This window comes from Mobula hypostoma, chromosome 28 (assembly GCF_963921235.1).
Source record: "Mobula hypostoma chromosome 28, sMobHyp1.1, whole genome shotgun sequence".
Classification (NCBI taxonomy): domain Eukaryota; kingdom Metazoa; phylum Chordata; class Chondrichthyes; order Myliobatiformes; family Myliobatidae; genus Mobula; species Mobula hypostoma.
The window spans coordinates 11344893-11370029 of record NC_086124.1 but is presented as its reverse complement, the minus strand read 5'-3'; the positions used below and the strand labels follow the sequence as shown (position 1 = coordinate 11370029).

The 25137-nt window shown below is 43.3% G+C and overlaps 1 protein-coding gene across 3 annotated transcripts in view; it reads left to right on the top strand.

Annotated features, from left to right (window-relative positions):
• si:ch211-15d5.11 (nuclear receptor coactivator 7) overlaps nucleotides 1–25137 on the top strand; it is a 110314-nt gene that overhangs the window by 70392 nt on the left and 14785 nt on the right. For all 3 annotated transcript variants that reach the window (XM_063034678.1, XM_063034679.1, XM_063034680.1), the window contains one exon: nucleotides 24410–24569. In XM_063034678.1, coding sequence (XP_062890748.1) covers nucleotides 24410–24569 — 160 coding nt within the window. The remainder of the gene's footprint in view (nucleotides 1–24409; nucleotides 24570–25137) is intronic.

The following is a 25137-nucleotide window of genomic DNA, read 5'->3' as shown; positions in this document are numbered from 1 at the left end:
ACATGAGATGAAGAGTCCTGGAAAGTGAGTTGTTGGAACATTTCGCTGATGGGGCAAGTGAAGTTGAGTAAAGTTATTCCCTTTAGTTCAGGAACCTGATGTTTGAGGTTCCTGAACCTGGTGGTGCGAGCCCTGAGGCTCTCGTACCTTATTCCCAATAGCAGCAGTGAGAAGAGAGCATGTCCTGGGTGGTGGAGGTATCTGATGATGGATGCTGCTTTCCTGCGATAGGTAGATGTGCTCATCTGCGTGTTGGAACTCGATGAGGGAACTCGTGGATGTCTTCGTTTTGGATTTGAGACGGGCAAGATTGAAAAGTCTGCCATCTGTTCTGTAGACAATTTCGATTCCTAGGGGTAGGTCGTCCTTGATAATGTGGATGATTGTCGCAATGAAGATGGTGAACAAAGTTGGGGCAATCACGCATCCCTGTTTTACTCCTGATCTAACTTGAAAAGACTCACAGTTACTGTTGCTGCTCATGACTGTGGCAAGCATGCCATTGTGGAGTCGTCGCAGGATTTGAATGTACTTTTCAGGGCATCCATAGGTGGATAGGACATCTCATAGGAGTTCCCTTGATACCGAGTCAAAAGGCTTAAACAACAAGCATTGAAGCCTACATCATCAAGAACCAACTAAGATGGAGCGGTCATGGTGTTTGGATGAAAGACGAACGTCTGCCGAAACAAATCTTCTACTCCCAGCTTAAAGAAGGAAAACATAAAAGAGGCGGACATAAAAACATAAAAGAAGAGATTCAAAGACGTCTTAAAAGCCAACATGAAGAAATGTAACATCGACATCAACAATTGGGAAACCAATGCCAAGGACAGGAAACTCTGGCAAGCCATCATCCGAGAAGGAACAGCAACTTTCGAAGCCAACAGATGTGCAGAATTAGAAGAAAAGAGAAGAAAATGGAAAGAGAGGCAGCAACAGCCAAAGTCCGATCTGCCATCTGGAACTACCTGTCCTGAATGCGGAAGAACTTTCAAAGCCAAGATTGGACTCATAAGCCACTTGAGAGCCCATAAGTAGATCAACAGAATGAAGACCATCATCCTCGACCTCGAGGGATAGCCACGACGACGAGATGTGCTCAATGGTAGGGAGGGTTTTACCTGTGATGGACTGGGCCTTAGCTACTACTTGTTGTAGGATTTTTCATTCAAGGGCATTGGTATTTCCATACCAGGCTGTGATGCAGCCAGTCAATACATTGTCCACTCCACATCTATAGATGTTGGTCAAAGTTTTAGATGTTGTGTTGAATCTCCACAAACTCCTAAGGAAGTAGAGGTGCTGACGTACTTTCTTCACAATTGCACTTACGGGCTGGGCCCTGGACTGCTGATGCAGAAATCCTTGTGTTTGTGAACATAAATTAAACACACTTTTTACAAGAAAGAACATATTTAGTTAAAAAGAAGAGTAGTCGTCATCAATAACTTGTCGGGGTGCAATCTGACACCAGGCACAGCACATCTGGTACAGGGGCTCACCGATGGAGTTTAGTGATGCACCACAGCTGTACTGCCCCAAAAAATCTAGATGGAGACCACAGCTATGATGTGTTCATCGCCAGGCTGATGCAGAGGTGCCACAGAATGATGGCAGATTGCCAGCTCTCCTCATCCAATTCATGAGATAGCAAGAAGTGATTGTAGGACATTGTGTGCAGCTAGGACGCAGGTCACGTGCATTTTTTGAAGAGTGTCATTGACGGCCAGTCACGGGGTATCTAGATAGTTCAGGTGACATCAGCTATGGAAGCACAGAAAGTGGTCCCAGGATATTTGTTTGCTCATATAGAGTCTCTGACTATTCCAGCTAGTGGTCTGGTCTCTGCTGTGTGGGCCACCTTGTAGCTTTACATCAGTAATGATGTGCCTGTGCATTCTAGACGCCCACCATCCTCTGTGTACAAAAAACAAACTTCCCCCACACATCTCCTTTGTGCTTACCTCCCGCACCCAAAAGCATGCCCTCTCGTATTAGGTATTTCGACTCTTGGAAAAAGATATTTGCTGTCTACCCTTTTTATAGTCTTATATAAACTTCTATCAGGTCTCTTCACGGCTGCTTGTAAGGAGATGACTCTCAAGTTTGCATGTAATACACATTCTTTGATGATAAATATTCTTTGAACCTTGAACTCTGCCTCTGCCACTCCAGAGCAAACAACAAAAAAATTTCATATAGAAGTAAAAGAAAATTAAGTGAAGTTCTGAATAACTTCAACAAATAATTCTATCTGCTACACCACTTTCATATTTTACTGCCTAATTCTAACTATAACCCACTAAACCTGCAGCATCGTCGAGGCCCTCTTCAAGCTTGGGAAGTAATGTGAATATTTGTCGGCAATATTTCAACCGTTACCGTGACATCCATTATTAGGAGATGCATGACTTACATTCATGGCTTTTTTATATTTAGGTGCTAGAATACAGCTGCTTGCGCATCTTTTCTCATGCTGCATGCTGTATTCATATTAATGGGTTTAGTTATATCGAGTCTAGCAACTGCTGGGGGATAAATACATTTCTGCAGTTTCACTTAAGAACAGCTGGAGTAGCAGAAGAATCAGAATCACGTTTAATATCCCCGGCATATGTCGTGTCAAAATGGTTGTTGAGATGCGTCTAGTGTGGTAGTGTAGTGGGTAGAGCTTGTCACTCTCATTTTCAGCTTCCACCGCTGGCTAGCTGTCTCGGGAAAAGGAGAGCTGAGTGTGTAAGTCTCTCCCTGCCAGTACATCGTCTCTCCAACAGCAAGCCTCATGTAGTGCCTCCTCGCTGGCGACACACGGAAACTGAGCTCCTTTCGGACTCAGGCTGAACTACAGAGGACGGGGAGGAGGTCTGGCCTCTGCAGATGTAGCACACAGACCCACCGGTGTGTGGACACGCCCTGGTGCTCGTGAACCAGATCCCCAGCTGTGGGTAAATTGCTCCACTGCCTTGTGGGCAGCCTCGGGAGAGACGAAGGCTACGGGAGTAAACCCAGACAGCAAGTCCAGAGTGGAGCCTCTTAGGCGGCCGGACGTCATTGAACATCCTCCCGGCAGCTCCTGCAGCCAAGCTGGTGCCAAACGTATTGCTTCATAAGCTTTCCTTTGGACTACACTGGTGAGGCCAAGAGGGGGATCTTGACGACTGGGCATCTCAGGATCCCCATACCTCCTGCCCAGGCTTGTGATGATGATCATCGTCACCCATTGTCCTTCAAGGCAGACGGATACCAACCAACCAATATCATGAAATAATAAAAAACTGTGAATTACAATAAGTATATATGTATTGAATAGTTAATTGAATAAGTAGTGCAAAAATGAAAATAAAAAAGTAGTGAGGTAGTGATCATGGGTTCAATGTCCATTCAGAAATCAGATGGCATATGTTCCTGAATCGTTGAGTGTGTGCCTTCAGGCTCCTGTACCTCTTTCCTGATGGTAGCAATGAGAACAAGGCGTGACCTGGGTGGTGGGGGTCCTTAATGATGGACACCACCTTTCTGAGGCATTGCTTTCTGAAGATTTATTGATTTATTTATTCATTTGGATATAGCACGAAGTAATCCCCTGATTGCCACCCAGTAATCCCCTGATATTAACCTCAGCCTAATCACGCGGCAATTTATGATGATCAATTAACCTACGAACCAGTACTTCTTTGGACTGTGGGAGGAAACAGGAGTAGCCAGAGGAAACCCATGCAGTCACGGGGAGAACGTACAAACTCCTTACAGGCAACAGTGGGAATTGAATACAGGTCGCCTGTACTATAAAGAGTTGTGCTAACCACTACACCACCATGCCAACCCAAGATGTCCTGGATACTACGGAGACTAGTGCCCATGATGGAGCTGACGAAGTTTGCAGCTCTCTGCAGCTTACTTCGATCCTATGAGGTAGTCCACACCCCCCTCCCAAAATCAGACAGTGATGCAGCCAGTTAGAATGCTCTCCACAGTACATCTGTAGAAATTCCTACAGTATCTGTAGAATCTTCAAAATAAAGTTACACAGTCAAAAAATGGATTCCTTTGAACCTTGTTGGCTTGACTTCAGGCTGGTTTCACATTGATGGTTATTGTCTGATTCTGTTGCTTTTATACATTTCCGACATGGACTGGACTATCACTGAGCCTGATATCTCGGCATTCGGGGCAGCGTCTATATCTTCTCACGTGGTGTAGTGGTTCCTTGAAACCGGACCAAAACCACATAGAGACTAAGCATGGTGGTTGGTACTGTATGACGCGTGAGCCACAATAATGAAGTTCAATCCTTTATGAAGAAACCAGCAAAGATGAACAATCTTGTAGCGATAAAATACTAACGAAACTAAAACTAGTGATATAATGATACTAAGTGGTATAATAGCAATCTAGCAGTAGCATTAACATTCTATCTGTATTTAATTTAATTTAGCAGTCAACAAAAAAAAAATCACCCTGGCTGTACCTAGACTAAACTGAACAAAAGACGAAGCGTGAAAACCTCACTATGCTCATTTGCTTCTACCACCCACGGGACAGATTACCCATAATAAACAAGCAAGACAAAGTGCAATACAGGCAGAAAATAGATGCGTGGCTCCTGCACAAGGTATTAATTCAAGCTTAATTGTGATTCAACTATGCACAGCCAAACGAAACATGGTTCCTCTGAGGCCAAGGTGGAAAAAAACAGTGCATGCAGTCACACACAGCACCAATAGTTACAATAGCACATACAGTCGCAAAAAAATATTGCTACCAGTCCCTGAGTGACATGACCTGAAGATTAGTGGTGTATGGATGTTGTCCTGAAGGCACACTTGACCACATTCAGGTGATTAAGTGGCTTAATGGCAATTTCAGGCTGAATTGTTAAGATTTAAGATTAAGATAATTATGTCACGTGTATATTGTAACATACAGTGAAATGCATCACGGTGCAATACAGTTCGAAGACAGATTAACATTTTATGTTTATCTCAGGTGTAATTAGAGTACTGGATATATATATAAAGCTAGGGTGCCTAAGGATTTTGCGCAGTGCTTTATTTGTCAACATGGAGCAGAGAATGAGTTTGTAAATCTGGCGGGAGTAATGTTGGGAATGGCGAGGGTGGAGAGCCACAGGAGGGGTGTGGGACAGCTGGCAGAGAAGGAGTGCCAGGGCGGGGAAGGGGTTGTTGCAGGTGTGGACACTCCCAGCCCTGAGACTCCAGGCAAGGTAATTTGATTCCAAATAATTGGTTTATTGATCATTACTGGTGATGCCCGCTCCCTCCCCACTCCCTTCTCCTTCTGCCACCCAGCAGATCGGGGCTCAGAGGGTGTAACATTGAATCAGGTTCACGGGTCTGGCAAGTGAGACAGAACACACCGACTGCGAAGAAGTATATTAATCATTTATTTACAAACAGTAAAAATTAGACCAGACGTTCATGTTCCACAAGTTACAGAAACTGCAAAGCTGAATATTCAGCAAACATACATTCAACAAACATAAATGTGCATGCAGAGCATCGCTTGCCTTAAACAAAGGAAGAGAACAAGCCTCCTCCACGTGCTGTTTCATACCCGAGATGTTTGAAACTGGACATCAGGCAGCTAACCAATGGGCACTCACAACATGCTGGGGGAACCCAGCAGGTCGGGCAGCATCCGTGGAAACGATCAGTCAACGTTTCGGGCCGGAACCCTTCGTCAGGACTGTAGGGGGAAGAGGCAGAGGCCCTATAAAGAAGGTGGGGGGAGGGTGGGAATCAGAAGGTTGGTAGGTTCCAGGTGAAAAACCAGTAAGGGGAAAGATAAAGGGGTGGGGGAGGGGAGGCAGGGAGGTGATAGGCAGGAAAGGTGAGGAAAGAATAGGGGAAAACACAATGGGTAGTAGAAGGAGGTGGAACCATGAGGGAGGTGATAGGCAGCTGGGGGAGGGGGAAGAGTGAAATAGGGAGGGGGAGGGAATTACCGGAAGTTGGAGAATTCTATGTTCATACCAAGGGACTGGAGACTACCTAGACGGTATATGAGGTGTTGCTCCTCCAACCTGAGTTTAGCCTCATCATGGCAGTAGAGGAGGCCATGTATGGACACATCTGAATGGGAACGTGAAGCAGAGTTGAAGTGGGTGGCAACCGGGAGATCCTGTCTGTTGTGGCGGATGGAGCAGAGGTGCTAGACGAAGCGGTCCCCCAATCTGCGTCGGGTTTCACTGATGTAGAGGAGGCTGCACCGGGAGCACCGGATGCAATTGATGACCCCAACAGACTCACAAGTGAAGTGTTGCCTCACCTGGAAGCACTGTTTGGGGCCCTGAATGGTGGCAAGAGAGGAGGTGTAGGGACAGGTGTAGCACTTGCACTTACAGGGATAAGTGCCGGGTGGGAGATCCGTTGGGAGGGACATGTGGATCAGGGAGTCGCGGAGGGACCGATCCCTGTAGAAAGTGGAGAGGGGTGGAGGGGGAAAGATGTGCTTAGTGGTGGGGTCCTGTTGAAGGTGGCAGAAGTTGCAGAGGATAATGTGCTGGATCTGGAGGCTGGTGGGGTGGTAGGTAAGGACAAGGGGAACTCTGTCCCTGTTGTGGTGGCGGGAGGATGGGGTGAGGGCCGAAGTGCTGGAAATGGAGGAGATGCGGGTGAGGGCATCATTGATGACGGCAGAAGGGAAACCACGATCCTTAAAGAAAAAGGACATTTGAGATGTCCTGCAACGGAAAGCCTCATCCTGGGAGCAGATGCGGTGGAGACGGAGGAACTGGGAATAGAGAATGGCATTTTTGCATGTGACAGGGTAGGAAGAGGTATAGTCAAGGTAGATATGAGAGTCAGTGGGCTTGTAGAAGAGTCAGTGGACGGTCTGTCTCCAGAGATGGAGACCGAGAGATCGAGAAAGGGGAGAGAAGTGTCCGAGATAGGCCAAGTGAATTTGAGGGCTGGGTGGAAGTTTGAAGTAAAGTCGATGAAATTGACGAGCTCAGCATGGGTGCAGGAAGCAACACCAATGTAGTCGTCAACGTAGCGAAGGAAAAGTTGGGAAGCAGTACCAGAATAGGTTTGGAGCTAATCAATGGGAAAAGCAGCTGCAGTTTCTGACCTACCCAATCATAATGGGAGTGATTTTTGACAATCATGTCCCCCAAAGGACAAAGGGATCAACCATGATGAAATGGCGGAGCAGACTCAATGATCCAAATCGAGTTAATTCTGCTCCTATGTCTTGTAGTCTTATGGTCTTATGATTCCCCTCTCCTTGCCCCCTTACCACTCTCAGTCCACAGTAGAGACCCATATCAGAATCAGCTTTATCGTCACTCACATATGTCATGAGATCTTTTTTTTCAGCAGCAGCAGTGCAATGCAATACATAAAATTACTACAGCACTGTGTAAAAGTCTGTGGCATGCTGTGTGCCTAAGCCTTTTGAAGCCTATCTTTACCTTCGCTGAATCTGGAAGAGCAGGGCCAAAGTGAAAAGAGGGTCAGAAAGATATGGGTGACACCCACAGAACTTTAATGGGTAGATATTTTTTATTTATTTTCTATGATCCTGAAGGTGTAAACCAGAGATGGAAATTATTCAGTAGTGAATTACAAGCAAATCTTCTCATCCCAATGAATAATTTTGATATGGAGCTCACTCTAGGAATTAGGTTTCTGATGTTCCATCCTGAAAAGAGCTAACATGAATTTAATTATCAGATGGACTAAACATAAACCCTTGCCCAGATTGAGATGTGCACACCAAATATTCACAACATTAACGACATTTCAACTCTACCTTATGTCTGAATGAAAAGAGCATTCATTCCCTCAGTGATGGGCTATTTTGCAAAGGTAAATAATGCAGGTTAGAGGCTGGAATCTGAATGAAAAGAGCTTCCATTTCTTCAGTGATCAACTATTCTGCAATGGTAAATAATGCAGGTTAGAGTGTGGAAACCTGTCTGTCACCGTACTGTCCGTGATCATTCAGCAGCAAGCTATATTTAACCAAGCACAGTAAACCAATTGGTGGTCTCAAGGCGTCAGACACTCTGATAGTGATGCTCATGGCTCCAGGACACAGTCTCAATGAAAACCTAATCATTAACTCAGCTTCCATGAGAGATGATAACGAAGGTTTGCCCATGTGTGAAAACAACAGTTCCACGTTGACACAAGGCTACCTTAAGCCGGTTCTACCCAAGAATTTTTTGTTCTGGCTTGTGAAGTCACTTCACACCGTTTAAGGATTGACTTTCCAAGGTCACAGAGTCATAGTCATCCCGGGAGGTCTCTGTAAGGACTTTAACACAGTCTCTGAGTGCATGCACTCTGGGGAGGTCTGCAATGCAGGCAAATATTCCTGCTCACACCTGTAGGATGAAGGAAAAGTCGCCAATCCACTGTTTCTTCTATGCTGTGTGGGTGCATGGCTACACAGTAACTGAAATGCTCCTGCGCACATAGCCTTTGTTGCCATGCAGCTGGAACTTTCTTTTATATTATGTTAATATATTAATATTAAATGAAATCTATGTTCATATAATTGTGAAATACCCTATAATTAATTATATTAATGAATATAATCCATAAATTTTCTAAATAATAAACGTCCCACAACCTTGACTTTGAAGCATTTTAGAACGTCAATGTATTTACATTGTCAGTGTTTCAAGTTACAAATTCTAACAATAAACACAGAATGGAAGTTGGTAGCTCATTGTTAATAAACTGCCTGCCCGCTGAATGCCAACGCCGCCTAGTCAAAAGATTTTACTTTTACCATTGTATCTGTCAGTTTTTCTGAATATCTGACATCGTTTACTTGTGCTGTGAATTGTGGGTTGTATTTATTTGATATGCATATTACAAAAAAAAACATTTAAAGTGTTGGGCAGTTTTCAGGCCGTGTAAATGTTTCCTGCTCGGAGCAATGGCTGGTCTGCACAGCTGTAAAAAAATTTAGAGGGAATGTTGCCCAATCCCCATGGAATTTAGCTGACCCTCCTGAAATGAGGAATGAGCAGGACCTGACCCCCATGGGAAAACCAGTAGTTGAATCTGGGGTCACAGATCCTTTAAACAGAACAGTTTCAGGAAAAATGGGGTTGGGAAAACCTGGTTGATTTGTGAATAAGCTCACTTTTCAGGTCACTGAGGATGAAAATTTTCTGTGTTACACCAATATTAAAGGTTTTTAACACAAAAAGAATAACAACATGTGAGAGTGAATGAAAATTCCACTGTAAAATGAGAAGGTGAACTTCCTGATCCAGAAATTCAAGTGAAATTATTCCACTCCAAATTAACTCTTTTTCAACAGAATCGAGTTGTATTTCATCAATATTTTTTCGAGTGGGTAGCATGGTAGCATCGTGGCTAGCGCATTGCTTTACCATCAAAAGGACCATCAATCACTGATCAGGGTTCAATTCCCGCTGCTGCCTGTAAGGAGCTTGTACGTTCTCCCCATGACCGCGTGGGTTTCCTCCCACATTCCAAAGATGTACGGTTGAGGTTAGTGAGTTGTGGGCATGCTAAATTGGTGCTGAAAACCTTGGTGATGCTTGTGGGCTGCCCATCACAATCCACGCTGATTTGATTTGGTATAAACAACTAATTTCACCGTATGTTTCAATGTACAAGTAACAAATAAAGCCAATTTTTTTCTTCACAATAATAGCATGGACAGGGTAAAAGCAAGTGGTGGATGGTTGTATGAGTGGCTGGTGAAAGTCCTGGATATGCAACCACTGACGCCAGGCAATCTCTGAAGAGTACTGATAACAGCTGAGGTCACCCGCTTTGTAAAGCCACTGCCCAGAAGGAGGTAATGGCAAACTATTTCTCTAGAAAAATTTGGTCGTAGAAAGACCATGATCGCCTACGTCATATGACATGGCACATAATGATGATGATATATCATAGCAAGTTCTGGTGACCATGAGGGGTGTAGTTAGAGTAAATGCAATCAGTCTTTTTTTCTAGGATTAAGGAATCAAGATCTAAAAGGTGAGAGGGGGAGATTTAATAAGAACTTGAGGGGTAACTTTTTTTTAACACAAAGGTTGTTGCATATGTGTAAGGAGCTGCCAAAGGAAGCTGGTTAAGGCAGGTACAATAAAGACAATTGGACAGTTGGAAAGGTTTAGAAGGTTAAGGTGAGGACTATCTTGGATGGGGCATCTTGGTCAGCACGGACCAGTTGGGCTGAAGGGCCTGTTTTCTTGCTGCAGTAACCCATGCACAAAGAACTTGCAGGTTTCCTACGTGCAGCAACCTGCCCAGTCCTTTTGGTACACTGGGAATACAGTTCCATCTCCATTACCATTGCTACGGATGGAGGGGAACTGTTTGCACTGTGAGTTACCATTTAAGAACAGGCTCCAAAACACACAAACTTTGCTGGATGCAGAGAGCTGTGAAAGATTGCAACTGGGAACATTGAGACTGTATACTTCAACCTGGTCTAACATGGGGAAGCTGATGCTGTTCTTCTGTAAACCTAGCAAATGAAGTTCTTGCTATTCATACAGACAGTGATAGGGTAATATCCAACTCTGTCTTAAGGACAAAAAGCAAAGTTCAAAATTCAAAGTAAATTTATTATCAAAGCCATCATCATCATCATCAGGTGCCATGCCCAGTTTGAGCTTTGACTGCCATGGCCCAAATACTCCTGCTTCGGGTCAAGTGGATCAATTCATTGGTATTCATTTCCAGTTCTCTGGCTGCTGTCTCTATCATCATTTGTCTTTGTCTTCCTCTTGCTTTCTTCCCTTCAATCTTTTCCATAATTACCATGCTTTCTAACTCCTCTTTCCTAATCACGTCCAGTGAAGTTACGTTGCCTTTTCACGACCTCATACATTATTTCTCTTTTTGTGTTTGCTCTGTTCATGACATCCTCGTTAGATATTCGTTTCGTCCATGATATTCTTTGCATCCTCCTCAAAAACCACATCTCTGCTGCTACAATTTGTTTCCTCAAAGTACATACAATATATGTCACCATGTACTACTCTAAGAGTTATTTTCTTGTGGTCATACTCAACAAATCTATAGAATAATAACTACAATAGAATCAATGAAAGACCGCCCAATTTTGGCATTCAATTCAACCAATGTGTAGAAGACAACAAACTGTGAAAATACAAAAAGAAGGAAATAATTATAATAATAATAATAAATATCAAAAACATGAGATGAGATGAAGAGTCCTTGAAAGTGAGTCCATAGGTTAGGGAAATATTTCAGTGATGGGGTGAGTAAGGCTGAGTGAAATTATCCCCTCTGCTTCAAAAGCCTGATGGTTGAGGGGTAATAACTGTTCATGAACCTGGTGGTGGGATTCCTTCTTCTTGATGGCAGCAGTGAGGAGAAAAGAGTATGGTCTGGATGATGAAGAAGAATCATAAGAAGCTGTTTAAAATGTTGATTGAAGGAATGGATTTCAGATGAATTTGTCCAGTGTTTCGTATCTGTAACCTATTAGTAGAGAACTGGCAACCCTCAAAACCGAAGATCTTTCCTTAATCCACTTAAGTTTTTTGAATTCAAGTATGAAAATTCAAAGTTCAAAGTAAGAATTATTATCAGTGTACAAACATGTCAGGGTAGCAGTGTTTGCACCACATGTTTGTGGTGACCCTGCGATTCTTTTTCTACAGGCATACTTAGCAAATCTATAGAACAGAAACTGTAAACTGTAAACAAACCATGCAAATACAGGTAATAAATAAATAGCAATAAATTACGAGCATGAAATAACAAGATAAATGAGTCATCCTGCACATCGGCTTGGAGGAATTTTAGGTCATTCTTCCTTAAAAACTGCTTCATCTCTGGGACGTTGGTTGGCTTTCTTGTATGAACTGGTTGCTTCAGGTCCTGCCACAGCATTTCTATAGGATTAAGGTCAGGACTTTGACTCAGTCATTCCGAAACACAAATGTTTTACTTTTTAAACCATTCTGTTGTTGATTTACTCTTGTCTTTGAGATCATTGTCTTGGTGCATTATCCAGCTTTCATTAAGCTTCAGGAGATGCACTGCTACCCTGACATTCTCCTATAAGATGTCTTGATACAATTTTGAATTCATTGTTCCCTCGAGCTGTCCAGGCCTTGAGGCAGCAAAGCACCCTCAAACCGTGATGCACCTTCCACCATACTTCACAGTTGGGACGAGGTTTTGGTGTTGATGGGCAGTTCCCTTTTCTCTCCATACATAGTGCATTTCTGCCAAAAGTTCAACTTTTGACTCATCTGTCCACAGAACATTGTCCCAGAAGTGTTGTAGAACATCCAGATGGTCTTTTGCAAACTTAATACATACAGCAATGCTTTTTTTTCTGGGAGAGCAGTGGTTTCGTCTATGGTGTCCTTCCATGAAGCAGTGTTTTTCATATAGTGGACTCATGAATGAAGACTTTAGCAAGTTCTCGAGATTTCTGCAGATCTTTCGCTGTTACCCTTGGGTTCTTTTTCACCTCCTTCAGCAATGCACGTTGTGCTGTTGGTGTGATTGTTGCAGGATGCCCACTCCTAGGGAGAGTAGCAACAGTACTGAGTTTCCTCCATTTGCAGACAATTTCTCTTACTGTGGACTAATGAACATTCAGGTCTTTAGAAACACTTCCGTTGCCTTTTCCAGCTTCATTCATCTCTCTAATTCTTCTTCTAAGGTCCTTTGCAAGTTTTTTTGATCGAGGCATGGTGCACATAAGCAGGTCTTTCTTGAGAAGAGCAAGCCCTGACTTTGTGTGTCTTTGTAACAGGGCAGGGCACCTCTACAACCCACACCTCCAATCTCCAATCTCAACTCATTGATTGGAACACCTGACTCCAAATAGCTTTTGTAGAAGGCATTACCCCAGAGGTTCACATACTTCTTCCAACAAAAGCATGTAATTTGGATCATTTTCTCAACAAGTATATTTTTTTTGTTGTTTATTTAATTGGGTTCTCTTTATCTAGTTTTAGGACTTACATGAAGATCTGATCACGTTTAAGGTCATATTTATGCAGAAATAGAGAAAATAATGCAGGGTTCACAAACTTCCCTATTTTTGACGTGTGCCCGTGTGCGTGTGAGCCTGGCATGTGCCTGCATGCAGCGAGTCTGCGCGTCCGTGATAATGTCTTTTTCATGGCTTTTTTTACAAGGTGTGGAACGAGTGTGAGAGAGAGAGAGAGAGAGAGAGAGAGAGAGAGAGAGACTGACTGACTGTATGGCACGCCACTCCTCACACAGACACTTTCGCAGTATATTCCCTTTATCTTACGAGGTCGAGTTGCGATCTCGACACTCAATCCGGCATGGATGGAAAGCGTACTCGGGAGTGGGCCCGACTCGTTTCGAACCCGGGAACCTCCACTCCCGGGTCCGGCGCCGATGTCGTTGGGCCACCAGCCGGCCCATCACAAACTTTCTAACACCACTGTATGTACTCGGATAATACATTTTACTTTTAACTTTGAACTAATTTGCATCCTGTATTGAAACAGGCTTTTCCATTTTGTTCATCTCTTTACCTTAGATGGGTTCCTTCACTGACACAGCCTCCATTTCTATAACACTTGCATATCCAAGTGACTCATGGCACTTCATAGGAGCTCTATCATACAAAATTTGTCTCTGAGCCACTAAAGAACTTGCAGTTAGATGTAATTGATTAAAAGAGGAATTTCAAGGAGCATCTTGCAAAAGAATCAGAAAGATTTAAGATAAAAAATCTTAATTTAAGCTGAGTCTTAAGCACAACTGGTGGATTAAGAGTTATGTTATTCGGCAATTACTCAAGACTGGGGATGGGTTGCTTCTCTTTCAGTTCTGACATCGTCACCATCATCACTTTGTTCCGTGGCATATGATGTGGGCAATCATGGTCTTTCATGACCAACATTGTTCTTGACAAGTTTTCTACAGAAGTGGTTTGTCATTGCCTTCTTCTGGGCAGTGTGTTTACAAGATGGGTGACCCCAGCCATTATCAATACTCTTCAGAGACTGTCTGCCTGGTGCCAGTGGTCGCACAACCAGGGCTTGTGATGTGTACCAGCTGCTCAAACGACCATCCACCACCTGCTCCCATGGCTTCCCCTGACCCTGATCAGGGGGCTAAGCAGGTGTTACACCTTGCCCAAGGGTGACCTGCAGGCTAGCAGAGGGACAGAGCACCTTACACCTCTTTTGGCAGAGGCGTATCTCCACCCCGCCACTCATCAGTTCTGACACTCTAAGTAAATTCTTTCAGTGTGAAATGGCCAGCCCACTGCACACCAGCTGTCAGATGGTGACATATCTGTAATGTAAAAGTTTCTTTAGCTGTGCCCAGGGGTCGTTAAAGCTCAGAAAAAATGAACCAAAAATCCCAGCGTAAGGTTATGTAACTCAGTAAGTTGAACAGTACCTGCAAAAGCACTAACTGACTTCTCACTTTGCAGCTTAAAACATGCTGGATCCGATGAAAGGTTATGGATTTGTACCCTTGCCTTTGTCTCTTCCACTGTAGATCATCCTGACCTCCTTTAACAATTGCAGCATTTGTCTTTAATATTGAACTTGCTGGGAGTGGTCATGTCTGTAACGATCTAACCTATAATAAATTAAGAAGATTGTCAAACTATTTAAGTAGTGTGCATCTAGTCCAACCTATAATATAATAGTTAGATGAAAGGGTAAGGTTTTGGTTATGTTGTATAAAATGGTTTATTTACCTATCTCTATCTAGTCAGTTAGTTCGTTAGAGATACAACGCTATACAGGTCTTTCTGGTTCAACACGCCACACTGCTCAGCCACCTATTTAACCCTAGCCTAACCACAGGACGATTTACAATGACCAATTAACCTACTAACCAGCAAGATTTGGAATGTGGGAAGAAACCAAAACACCGGGAGAAACCCCACACGCGCACAGGAAGAGCATGCAAACTTCCTGACCTCGCATCAGGTCTAAAATTGGCAAAGTTCGGAAGCGATGGCAAAACTCCAGTGCTTCTACTCCTTATCCCTGCAAAGTCCAGTGCTAATGATTCATTCTCAACAATAAATGCTGGTGGGTAACTTGGCCTGGAGTTGATTAAGGGGACAACGATATAAAGATTAAAGTTATTTGTCACATGTACATGGAAACATACATCATTTGCGTCAACAACCAGCACGGTCTGGGGATGTGTTGGGGGAGCCCGCAAGTGTTGCCATTCTTCCCGTGCCAACATAGCGTGCCTACGGCTTGCTAACCCTGCCTGGTATGTCTTTGGACTGTGGAAGGAAATTGGAGCACCCGGAGAAAGTTCATGTGGTCACGTGGAGAAAGTACAAGCTCCTTACAGGCAGGGGTGGGAATTGAACCCTGATCACTGATTGCTGGCACTGTAAGGCATTGCGCTAACCACTAACCTACCCTATCACCCTCGATTAAAGCCAAGCACACAGCCTATATCCCCTCAGTTCTCATTCCCCACAATTGTCATATCTCTCACATATTTGGAGTTTCGATGCTTAAAAAGAACAACTTCAGACCCTTTTCTAATTGCAAGCAGGAACACAATGCTTTGAAGCTCAGCGTTTTTGTTGTTTTACAAGATTGGATATACAAATAAAGAGTCATTGTTATCCACCAGTGAGGTTCCTTATCTCAGAAATTGACTTTATGAATAATTAAAAAGTATATAAAGAAGTTCAAAGTTCGAAGTAAATTTATTATCAAAGCACATACAGTATATGTCACCATATACAACCCTGAGATTAATTTTCTTGTGGGCATACTCAATAAATCTATAGAATAATAACCACAACAGAATCAGTGAAAGACCGCCCAACTTGGGTATTCAACCAGAGTGCAGAAGACAACAAACTCCATAAATATAAAAAGAAAGAAATAATAATAAATAAGCAATAAATATCGAAAACATGAGATGAAGAGTTTGAGAGTGAGTCCACTGGCTGTGGGAATATTTGTGATGGGGCAAGTGAAGTTGCAGGAAGTTATCTGCTCTGGTTCAAGAGCCTGATGGTTGAGGGGTAGTAACTGTTCCTGAACCTGGTGGAACGAGTCCTGAGGCTCCTGTGCCTTCTTCCTGATGGCAGCAGTGAGAAGAGAGCTTGGCCTGGATGGTGGGGGTCCCTGATGATGGACACTGGTTTCTGAAACAGCGTTTCATGTAGATGCACTCAATGGTAGGGAGGGCTTTACCCGCGATGGACTTGGCTGTATCCAATACCTCTTGTAGGATTTTCCATTCAAGGGCAATGGTGTTCCCATACCAGGCTGTGATGCAGCCAGTCAATATACTCTCCACTACACATTTATAGAAGTTTGTCAAAGCTTTAGATGTTGTGTTGAATCTCCACAAACTCCTAAGGAAGAAGAAGTGCTGCCGGGCTTTCTTCCCAATTGCGCTTATGTGCTGGGTGCAGGACTGCTGATGCAGAAATCGAATTGAATTGACTTTATTTCTTACATCCTTTACATACGCGAGGAGTAAAAATCTTTATGTTACATCTGCGTTTAAATGTGCAATGTGCATTCCTAGTAATTTATAATAAGTTATAATAAATAGAACAGTCAATGTAACATAAAATACATTCAAATCAGTGTGAGTTAATCAGTCAGATGGCCTGGTGGTCCTGGCTTTTATGCTGCGGTACTGTTTCCCGGATGGTAGCAGCTGGAATAGATTGTGGTTGGGGTGACTGGGGTCCCCAATGATCCTATGGGCCCTTTTTACACACCTGTCTTTGTAAATGTCCTGAATCATGGGAAGTTCACAACTACAGATGCGCTGGACTGTCCGCACCACTCTCTGCAGCAGAGTCCTGCGATTAAGGAAGGTACAGTTTCCATACCAGCCAGTGATGCAGCCAGTCAGGATGCTCTCAACTGTGCCCCTGTAGAAAGTTCTTAGGGTTTGGGGGCCTGTGCCAAACTTCCTCAACCGTCTGAGGTGAAAGAGGCACTGTGGTGCCTTCTTCACCACACAGCTGGTGTGCACAGACCACGTGAGGTCCTCGGTGATGTGGATGCCGAGGAATTTAAAGCTGTTTACCCTCTCAACCCCAGATCCATTGATGTCAATAGGGGTTAGCCCATTTCCATTCCTCCTGTAATCCATAACCAGCTCCTTTGTTTTTGCAACATTGAGGGAGAGGTTGTTTTCTTGACACCACTGTGTCAGAGAGATGACTTCTTCCCTGCAGACCACCTCGTTATTGTTTGAGATAAGGCCAATCGATGTAGTGTTGTCGGCAAATTTAATTAGCAGATTAGAGCTGTGGACGGCGGCACAGTAATGGGTATACAGGGAGTAAAGGAGGGGACTTCATGCACAGCCCACTCTTACCACCTGCCGGCGATCTGACAGGAAGTCCAAGATCCATCTGCACAAGGCAGGGTCAAGGCCTTGTGCAGCTGGTGTTTGTGAATATAAATTAAACACACTTTTTACAAGAAAGAACACATTTAGAAAAAAAAAGTAGTCATCAAGTAGTAAAAAAGTAGTAGTGGGGTGCAATCTGACCCTGGGCAGAGCACATCTGGTACAGGTGCTCACCAATGGGGTGTTAGCGATGCACCACATCTGCACTGCCCCAAGGGATTGGGACGGAGACCACAGCAAAGACGCGGTCACCACCAGGCTGATGCAGAGGTGCCACAGAATGATTGCAGATCGGCAGCTCTCCTCATCAAATGCATGCCAGTCATTTGGTTGTGGGAACATTTCAATGGTAGAGCAAGTGAAATTGAGTGAAGTTATCCCTTTTGGTTCAAGAGCCTGATGGTTGAGAGGTAGTAACTGTTCCTGAACCTGGTGGTGCGAGTCCTGAGACTTCTGTGCCTTCTTCTTGACGACAGCAGCAAGAAGAGAGCATGTCCTGGTTCTTCCTAATGCCTTTAACAAAGGAAATGCTTTTAAAGTGCAGAATATTGTGCCAAATTTTCTTAAAATGGGGCCAGAAAATAACAAGTATGAAAAGAAAGAAATAAAAATAACAATTAATAAATAAGCAATAAATATCGAGAACATGAGACGAAGAGTCCTTGAAAGTGAGTCCATAGGTTGTGGGAACATTTCAATGATGGGGCGAGTGAAGTTGAAGTAAAACTGCAAAAAAAACCTAGCACTTGTGGTCAATATATTCAGTAGTGTAAACTTTTAAGGAGTAATTGGGAGCTGGATGGGCAGTTTTTCCTGAATTAACCCTCCTATTGCAGATTGTAATGCAAAGGGACTGTGCATGAAATTTAATTTTCTTTATACTTCACATTGCTTTAACAAGATTTGAATGCTTATAAAAGCACTTCTCATAAGCATTCAGCCTGTTAGCTCTCAGATGATATACCTAGCTCTTTTATGGTATAAAAGCAAAATAATTGTTCAATTTAAGGAAATCAGTCTCATTGTCATATTTGCATGACCCACCCATATCCCCCAAGTAGATTGGCTAACTGCTCATGCTCGTTATATGCATAAGTGGGTGGTTTTGCTTCCTGTTCTGTTTGTTGAATCTTTCATCTTCAACACACCTGCTTTTAGGATTTAAGATGTGGTCCAATGCTTTTTATATAAATTGCAGTGACTTTTAAATACCTTACCTGCTGCATTGTTTAAACAGCTGGTATGCAAGACTTAAAACTGAGAACAGAGGCTGTGAATGATTACCTATGTTATCTTTCTGTTAACTGGAACAGGCATCTGATTAGTCAGTGAAAGATTTATAACCCTGTTCATAGCCTACTTTCAAAGCCCAGTCTCTTCTGCTGGTTACTTCAATTGCAAGACTGGAGAGGTTTGGCTGAGGAGAGTCTGTTTGGTAAGCACTGCATAGATCTATCCAAAGAAAGAACAAATTAGCATTTTAGTTAATATTTCTGGTTGTATTTTATTAGAATGTGAATGTATACAAAGTGAATTGAAGTGGAGTTGCAAGTTCTAATAATAGTGCTAATAATTATTACTTTAATAGTACTAATAATGGTTTTTATCTACATCGGTCTGTATTACCTTCTGGTATGGGGTGTGGGGCTACTGAACAGAATCAAAAGGAACTGCGGAAAGTTGTAAATTTACTCAGCTCTATCATGGGCACTAGCCTCTGTAATATCCAGGACCTCTTCAAGGAGTCATTACTCTGAAAGGTGGTGTCCATCATTAAGGACCCCCATCACCCAGGTCATGCCTTGTTCTCATTGCTACCATCAGGGAGGAGGTACAGAAGCTTGAAGACACACACTCAATGATTCAGGAACAGCTTCTTTCCCTCTGCCATCAGATTTCTGAATGGATATTGAACCCATGAACACTACCTCCATTACTTTTTTATTTCCATTTTTGCACTAATTTAATTTAACTAAGCATATAAACTTACTGAAATTCATGTTTTTTCTCTATTATATATTGCATTGTACTGCTGCCTCAAAGTCAACAAACTTCACAACATATTGAACCTAATTGTGATTAAATTGACACAAGTCTTCTATTTGTAGCTCAGTTTCCAGCAAGCAAGCAGTTTCTAAGAAAATTAGGAAGGAGTATTCTTACATTAATTCAGTTGTATCATGGCTTTAAAGATTTGCTTGGTATAGTATATCGTAAGTTCTGTGAATTGAGTTTGTATCTCATTAGGAAGAAGTGAATAAATTGTTGACTCAGGGTTACAGGAAGGACTCAATCCAAGCACTTTGTGCAAGTCTAGACGTGAGATGAATTTTATTTGATTGACTTGTTGCAATAACAATGTGAACTCCTTTGTTGCAAGCAATGTAAATGGAAGTTATTAAGGAAATTGACCACTCCTGACAATGTCTGATGTTTAATTAAATGGAAGCTATTATTACCCTCATTTGACTCTCCTGGCAATGTCTGATGTTTGATTAAATATGTAATACTTTCTGTATATGGTCTCCTCTTACTGTCGAACCACCTAAAGTTGTTTTGCTTTCCCTTTTGTAAATGCAGCAGAGAGTTTGCAGACTTTCATTACAAATTATTAATTGTCTTGAAGGTTGGAGTTGAAGATAGTGTAGAAGGTTGCTGTAGGTTACAACGGGATGTGTATAAGCAGGATGTAGAGTTGGGTGAAGTGGCAAAAAGCGTTCAGTCCGGAGAGAAGTGTGAAGTGTTACACTTTGGAAGATTGAACTTTAAGCCTATTAGTCAGTTATTGCCTGTTATGCATTGGTGTCTGGGGCAGTAATGAAGGTCCTCCATTTCTGACTGTTCTTGGGTCATCTTTCCTATAGTGCCGCAGGTGTAGTTCAGGGTCCCCATTTCTGCCTCTAGAGTACGGAGCCAAGTTGTGCTTGGTCTCCCGAATTTCCTCCGTCCTTCAGGGGTCCATTGAAGTGCTGTTTTGATTATGAAGTTGGTCTCTTCTTATCATGTACCCAATCCATCTGCAGTATTTCCTCATGATCATTGTGGCAATGTCCTCTTGATGACACTGAAGGAGTAGGGTGTGTTTGGAGATCTTTCTCGGTTGGAAAATGAAAGGTGGAATAGAAGGTGAATGCCAGGATTCCTGGTAATGTGGAGAAGTGGAGGGATTTTGGGATCTAAGTCCATTGATCCCTCAAAGTTGCTGAGCTAGTTAATGGGGTGGGGGTTAAGAAGGCATATGGTGTGCTGGCCTTCATTAGTCAGGAGACAGTTCAAGAATCAGAGGGAATGTTACACTTCTATAGAATGCTGTTTAAATAACACTGTAGGATGATGTTCAGTTGTGGTCACATTATAGGAAAGATGAGGAAGCTTTGGTGAGGAGATTTACCTGGATCATTTGTTTGTGTTGTGCTGTGTTGTATGATGTGAGCGATCGTCGTCTTTCCAGGAGCATGATTGTTCTTGGCAATTTTTTCTACAGATGTGGCTTGACGTTGCTGCCTTCTGAGCAGTGACTTTACAAGATGGGTGACTCCAGGCATTACATAGAAACATAGAAAATAGGTGCAGGAGTAGGCCATTTGGCCCTTCGAACCTACACCGCCATTCATCCAACTCAGAACCCTGTACCTGCCTTCCCTCCATACCCCCAATCCCTTTAGCCACAAGGGCCATATCTAACTCCCTCTTAAATATAGCCAATGAACTGGCCTCAACTGTTTCCTGTGGCAGAGAATTCCACAGATTCACCACTCTGTGTGAAGAAGTTTTTCCTAATCTCGGTCCTAAAAGGCTTCCCCTCTATCCTCAAACTGTGACCTCTCGTTCTGGACTTCCCCAACATCGGGAACAATCTTCCTGCATCTAGCCTATCCAATCCCTTAGGATTTTATACGTTTCAATAAGATTCCCCCCCCTCAATCTTCTAAATTCCAACGAGTATAATCCTAGTCAATCCAGTCTTTCATCATATGAAAGTACTGCTATCCCAGGAATCAATCTGGTGAACCTTCTTTGCGCTCCCTCTATGGCAAGAACGTCTTTCCTCAGATTAGGGGACCAAAACTGCGCACAATACTCCAGGTGTGGTCTCACCAAGGCCTTGTACAACTACAGTAGTACCTCCCTGCTCCGGTACTCCAATCCTCTTGCTATGAATGCCAACATACCATTTGCCTTTTTCACCACCTGCTGTACCTGCATGCCCACTTTCAAAGAATGGTGTATAATGACACCCAGGTCTCGTGGCACCTCCCCTTTTCCTAATCGGCCACCATTCAGATAATCTGTTTTCCTGTTTTTTGCCACCAAAATCGATAACCTGACATTTATCCACATTAAATTGCATCTGCCATGAATTTGCCCACTCACCTAACCTATCCAAGTCACCCTGCATCCTCTTAGCATCGTTAGATTCTGGACTAGTTCCTGAGGATTGGAGGGTGGCTAATGTAACCCCACTTTTTAAAAAAGGAGGGAGAGAGAAACCGGGGAATTATAGACTGGTTAGCCTAACGTCGGTGGTGGGGAAATTGCTGGAGTCAGTTATCAAAGATGTGATAACAGCACATTTGGAAAGCGGTGAAATCATCGGACAAAGTCAGCATGGATTTGTGAAAGGAAAATCATGTCTGACGAATCTCATAGAATTTTTTGAGGATGTAACTAGTAGAGTGGATAGGGGAGAACCGGTGGATGTGGTATATTTGGATTTTCAAAAGGCTTTTGACAAGGTCCCACACAGGAGATTAGTGTGCAAACTTAAAGCACATGGTATTGGGGGTAAGGTATTGATGTGGATAGAGAATTGGTTGGCAGACAGGAAGCAAAGAGTGGGAATAAACGGGACCTTTTCAGAATGGCAGGCGGTGACTAGTGGGGTACCGCAAGGCTCAGTGCTGGGACCCCAGTTGTTTACAATATATATTAATGACTTGGATGAGGGCATTAAATGCAGTATCTCCAAGTTTGTGGATGACACGAAGCTGGGTGGCAGTGTTAGCTGTGAGGAGGATGCAGAGTGACTTGGATAGGTTGGGTGAGTGGGCAAATTCATGGCAGATGCAATTTAATGTGGATAAATGTGAAGTTATGCACTTTGGTGGCAAAAATAGGAAAACAGATTATTATCTGAATGGTGGCTGATTAGGAAAAGGGGAGGTGCAATGAGACCTGGGTGTCATTATACACCAGTCATTGAAAGTGGGCATGCAGGTACAGCAGGCGGTGAAAAAGGCGAATGGTATGCTGGCATTTACAGCGAGAGGATTCGAGTACAGGAGCAGGGAGGTACTGCTGCAGTTGTACAAGGCCTTGGTGAGACCACACCTGGAGTATTGTGTGCAGTTTTGGTCCCCTAATCTGAGGAAAGACATCCTTGCCATAGAGGGAGTGCAGAGAAGGTTCACCAGATTGATTCCTGGGATGGCAGGACTTTCATATGAAGAAAGACTGGATGAACTGGGTTTGTACTCGTTGGAATTTAGAAGATTGAGGGGGGATCTGATTGAAACGTATAAAATCCTAAAGGGATTGGACAGGCTAGATGCAGGAAGATTGTTCCCGATGTTGGGGAAGTCCAGAACAAGGGGTCACAGTTTGAGGATAAAGGGGAAGCCTTTTAGGACTGAGATTAGGAGAAACTTCTTCACGCAGAGAGTGGTGAATCTGTGGAATTCTCTGCCACAGGAAGCAGTTGAGGCCAGTTCATTGGCTATATTTAAGAGGGAGTTAGATATGGCCCTTGTGGCTACGGGGATCAGGGGGTATGGAGGGAAGGCTGGGGCAGGGTTCTGAGTTGGATGATCAGCCATGATCATAATAAATGGCGGTGCAGGCTCGAAGGGCTGAATGGCCTACTCCTGCACCTATTTTCTATGTTCTATGTTCCTCACAGCTAACACTGCCACCCAGCTTCATGTCTTCTGCAGACTTGGAGATGCTGCATTTAATTCCCTCATTAATATATATTGTAAACAACTGGGGTCCCAGCACTGAGCCTTGTGGTACCCCATTATCAATACTCTCCTGAGGTTGTCTGCCTGGCATCAGTAATCGCATAAGCAGGACTTGTGATATGGTCCAACTGCTCATACAACCATCCACCAGCTCCCATGGCTTCAAGTGACCCTGAATGAGGGGCCTAAGCAGGTGCTACCCCTTGCCCAAGGGTGACCTGCAGGCTAGCAGAGGGAAAGAGTGCCTTGCACCTCCTTTGGTAGAGATGTACCTCCATCTTGTCACCCTGGGATACCAGGATACTCCCTGGATGTCTGGTGAGAGTTGAGTAAGCTGGAGCTTTTCTCTTTGGAATGAAGGTGGGAGTGAGGCTGCTTGATAGAAGTCTCTGACATTGAGAGGCGTAGAGTGAGTGGACAGCCAGCGTCATTTTCCCAATGGTACCGGGAGTGGTGATAGAGGCTGACACAATAGGGACATCTGGGAAACTCTTGGATGGGCATATGGATGCAAGGGTAATGGAGGGTTATGTAGGAGGGAAGGCTTGGATTGATCATAGACTGTGCTTGTATTAGTCGTTGCAATTTCATGAGCCAGAGCCTGTACTGCTCTGTTCTGCTTCGTACGGTCTTGGGTCCCACAACACCAGTTGCAGGAACTCTGAACCAGTGTGGATAACTTCACTCGCTTCAAACCTGAACTGATTCTACAACCTATGGACTCACTTTCAAGGGCTCTACAAGTTATTTTCTCAGTATTTGTGTTTGCTTATGCCTTTATTTATACAGTTTGTTACCTTTTGCACTTTGCTTGCTTGTTAGTCTTTGCTTATGTGTAGTTCTTCATTGATTCTATTGTATTTCTTTGTTCTATGGCAAGGGTTCCCAACCTGGGATCCATGGACTCCTTGCTTAATGGTATTGGTCCATGGTGCATAAAAGGTTGGGAACCCCTATTCTACTGTGAATGTCTGCAAGAAAATGATTCTCATAGTAGTATATGGTGACATATGTACTTTAATTTTTAAAAACTTTTACAACAGAAAATGTATCCAACTTCCACTTCCTGTTCTGTCATTTCAGGGTGTCTGAATTCCACAAATACCTGAAGCAGTGGAGACCTGATATTTATCTATTTGAAGGAATGGGAGACACTCATGCAGATGACTTTGTTCTCTTGGATGTAAAGTGTCCATTCTCCTTGAATGAGAAGCTTTTCGATAGACTGTTTGATGATTGGGAGGTGAGTCAAATCGTCTTCTCTGGATCATAGGTACAGATCATCTCATGTCCATCCACTAGACAGTGTTAATACTTTCACTGCCGGCCAGAGTGCACCAGCAAGATGCTGAATTGTGAACACCAGAATCAGACACAATTTGCCCTGTACATTCTCTCCTCCTTCCCCCACCCTGACAGGGCAGTAGATAAAAGACTTGAAAGCATGTACTGCTGGGCTCGAGACAGCTTCTGTTATAAAACCACTCGGTATGATAAGATGGGCACTTGACCTCACAACCAACCTCATTTATGCCCTTGCATCTTGCTGTCCACTGCACTTTTTCTGTAATTTTAACCCTTTACTCTACATTCTGTTGCCTTGTACTACCTCAGGTCATTTGTATAATGGATGGCATACAATAGTCTTTCACTGTGTTGGTACACATGACAATTATATACCATTTGGGTAAGGTGTACAAATGCATGTCAAATAATGACATTAGCTATGGTAAAATGAACCAAATGTTGGATCGATTGGCAAACTATTAAATTTCATTTTGAATCTGGCTTGTGAGGCAGTTTCTTCTCTG